At 48.6% G+C, this 3,542-nt stretch overlaps 1 protein-coding gene across 1 annotated transcript in view; it reads right to left on the reverse strand.

Annotated features, from left to right (window-relative positions):
* Positions 1–3,542, reverse strand: part of CCDC36 (coiled-coil domain containing 36) — a 65,159-nt gene continuing 61,617 nt past the window's right edge. The window contains exons 6-7 of the mRNA XM_006873652.1: positions 1,447–1,550; positions 1–1,128 (exon numbers count right to left, since the gene is read on the reverse strand). Of these exons, the coding sequence (XP_006873714.1) occupies positions 1–1,128; positions 1,447–1,550 (1,232 nt within the window). The remainder of the gene's footprint in view (positions 1,129–1,446; positions 1,551–3,542) is intronic.

The raw sequence follows: 3,542 nt of genomic DNA on the forward strand, positions 1-3,542 counted from the left end.
TCAGAAGTCATTATCACTGCTATCAAAAGCCAAGTCATAGAGTACAGTCTTCCTTGTCTCCTTGTACACAGGGGACTCTGAACTTTCAAGGTTGAGGTTGCTGAACCAGCTCATCTGGTGGTCCCCCTGAGAGCTGCTAGAAAGCAGCCTGCTGTTTTGGGAAGGTTGCCTAACAAGCCTCAAGAGTCTTCCCTGCCCTGCCCTTGCTGTTTTACTGGGCCCTCCCAGAGTAGAGCAGATTGGTTTTGTGGGGCTCCTGGAAGCCTGCAGATGCAGAGGTTGCTGATGGGATTTTTGCTGCTCCAGAGTGGCTTTGTGTGAGCCAGAAATTGGAGACAGAGGGGCCTGGGTTTTAGGATTGACAGCATAGGTCTTGCTGGGGGTTTGTTCTCGCTTCCTGGTAAGAAGCCTGCCTCTGTTGGCTTTCCTAGGCTGCTGCTTCTTGCCTTTTTTCCCTCTTCCTACAATCTTGCCTTTTGGTTCAGTTACCAAACTTTGTTCACATGGATCACATGAAAACACATCTTTGCCTTGATATTCTTGGCAGGAATTCTTAATGCTGGCTGCACAGTTGCTTAAACCTAAGGATATGAGTGAGGCTCCCTGACAGACCAGGTCCCTATAGCCAGGACCCTTGTGGCCTAGGATGCTGGAGCCATGGTTAGTAATATCACAGTGCTCACAGTTAGTCTGTACCTCCTTATCTTGTACATGCTTGCTTTCTTTACTGGGCCCAACTGCTGACAGCATGGACTCTTTCTGGAGGGCATCACTCTTTGCTCTCTCACCCCACTCACTAAATTGTCTGGGCCTCAGGGAGCCCACCCTGCCATTCCATGTAACAGGGAGGGGCTGAGCCTGCCACACACCTGGTTCCTTAGAGACTGATTCTTCCTGTATGGTGAAACTGAGGTTCTGGGCTAGAGCTGGTGAAGTCTGGGAAGTGCTGTCTTTTACATGCTCATGAACCTGAGACACCGAGAGAAATTTCTTCAGATCTGCTAGGACACTGGATGCATTCAACTGGCCTAGCTGCTCACACAGCTGCTGGAAGTCCTGGCTCTGCTGGGCAACTAAGGCTTCAAGGTGTTTCAGGTTAGACTTCATTTCTACAAACTCTCCTTGTCTCTGGGGAAAAGGCAGTAGGAAAGATGAGTGATACACTGTGCAACAACTCAGAATGCACACTAAACTGTGAGAATAAACCAAAGGATGAGCCAATAAAACCAAGACTCACCCATGCTAGCTACTCCATGGGGAGGCATGGCAGCCCATATCATACCAGAACCATGGGGAGGAAGCCAGCCTCTATCTACCCAGGCCCATTTACCAAGAGTTTATGCTGGATTCTGATCTTGGCTGAGAATCTGAAACTTTAAAGATATCTTCCAGGGTCTTAATGACAAAGTTAAAAAAATCAGGAAAGAGGCTGGGGCCCACACTTACAGCTTCAAATGTCTTTTGCATCTCGAGGATGATCTGCTCCATGCTGCCTTTGTCCTGCACAACTTCAAGTACCAGGTCACTCCGGGCATGCACAGTCTCTTGCACTAAATACAGAAAAATGACAGTTCACCTCATGAAGACTATAGGATGCCATATCTGCCCAGGCCACAGTGGTGGAGTGGGAGGAGTTGAATCCCAAAGCAAACAATCTTACCCTGCCCTGCTAGTACCCAGGACTCTGTCCTCCCAGATCAGCCTTGGAGGAGAGTGGAAGCCAGAGCATGGTGGTTCCTCCATACTCTCTTCTTCCTTTCCTCCCTGACAAGATCCTGGCTAGGGCAGACCCAACCTTGTGTAACCTGCTGAAGACCTTGGGAACTTTCTGCCTAGATAGTAACACCAATCTTCTCCTAGGCCTTCCCTCTAGGCCCTGTTATCTGAGTGATTTCTACGATATGTGGATATGATCATATACCCTTTGAAACATTTACTGAAACCTTTTATGGTATCCCACTGGCCAAAGGATAATAAAATACTATCATTTCAAGAGGTAGCATATTATCAAGAGCCAATGAACCAGAAGGAGGAGTTGAAGGTGCATTGAAGGCATTGGCAAAAAACAAGGCCCTGGGAATTGATGGAATAAAAATTGAAATCTTTCAAGAAAATAAGGTGGCAATGGAGCACTCACTCATCTATGCCAAGAAATTTGGAAGACAACTATCTTGTCTTCCAAATTTCTTGGCATAGATGAATGATTGATTGAAAGAGATCCATATTTGTGTCCATTCCAAAGAGAGGTGACCTAAAGGAATGCGGAAATCATTGGACAATCTCTTTGATATTCCATGTGAGTAAAGTTTTAAGGTAATACAGAAACAGCTGCAACCACACATTGACAGAGAACTTCCCAGAGTTTCAAGCCGGATTCAGAAGAGGACGTGGAATGAGTGATTATCATTGCTGATGTCAGATGGATCTTGGCTGAAAGCAAAAAACACCAGAAAGATGTTTACCTGTGCTTTATTGATTATGCAAAGACTTTCAATTGTGTGGATCATGACAAGTTATGGACTTGTATGAGCAAAGTATACTCATACTGTGTATTCTGGAACACTTAACTGTGCTCATGAGAAATATGTACATAGACCAAAAGGCACTTGTTCAAGAGAGGGACTTCCAGCGCTTCCCTGACCAGGCAGCTCAGGTAGGGCAGTCTCCGGGGAAATGTGACGGAATCACACATAGGAAACCTCTGTCTAGCACACAGACAGCCCTTGAACAAACATAAGATCTTATATTTCAACATTCTGAAATCATTTTTTTAAAAGATCAAATTGCTGAGTAATTAGAGGCATTTTGAGCTTTTGCCTGCCTGCCTGTGGCTACCGTGCCTGCGCCAGCAAGTGCCTTTGCCCCCTGCAGACCTTGGAATGCAGGGCTAGAGCAACCCGACTTAGAAGGCTGCATTTCCAGAGAAAAGGAAGCATGAACTAACAAAGCCGAACAAATAGAGAGGGATATCAGGAATTTCGAGGTACCCACGGTACAGAGAGAATGAGAGAGGCATTTTTTACGTCATCAAATACAGACACAACCTCCCAGCAGGCACTACCCCCAGCCCTCTACTGCCCCGGCCTAGACCAGCCCACTGAGGCCAAGGCCATCCCAAGGCCCAGACACTCCCACTGAGGCCAAGGCCTGCCCTGAGACCCAACCCGCCCACAGATTGGTCACAAAGGCCCAGGCCCAACCAAGGCCCAAATCGCCTACCCGCCTCACGGCCCAGGTGGCCCACAGCCCAGTGGCCCCCGAGGTCCAGGGCCCCCAAGGCCCAATCCGCCGTCCGGTCCCCGAGGCACAGGCCTCCCGAGCCCCAATCCGCCCAACCCGCCCACTGAGACCCAAGCCGTCTGATAACCAGCTGCTGATACCCAGGCCCCCTGAAGCCAAAACGGCCCGCCCAAGGCCCAAACCACCCGCCCAAGGCCCAAGCCAGCCAAACTGAGAGACCCAAGCCAACAAACTGAGAGACTCTGGGAGGGCAGTCTACGACCAAAACAAGTACAATGCAAAAGAAGGTGAACACGTAGGAA

The sequence above is a fragment of the Chrysochloris asiatica genome, unplaced genomic scaffold (genome assembly GCF_000296735.1).
Source record: "Chrysochloris asiatica unplaced genomic scaffold, ChrAsi1.0 scaffold00246, whole genome shotgun sequence".
NCBI classification, from domain to species: Eukaryota; Metazoa; Chordata; class Mammalia; order Afrosoricida; family Chrysochloridae; genus Chrysochloris; species Chrysochloris asiatica.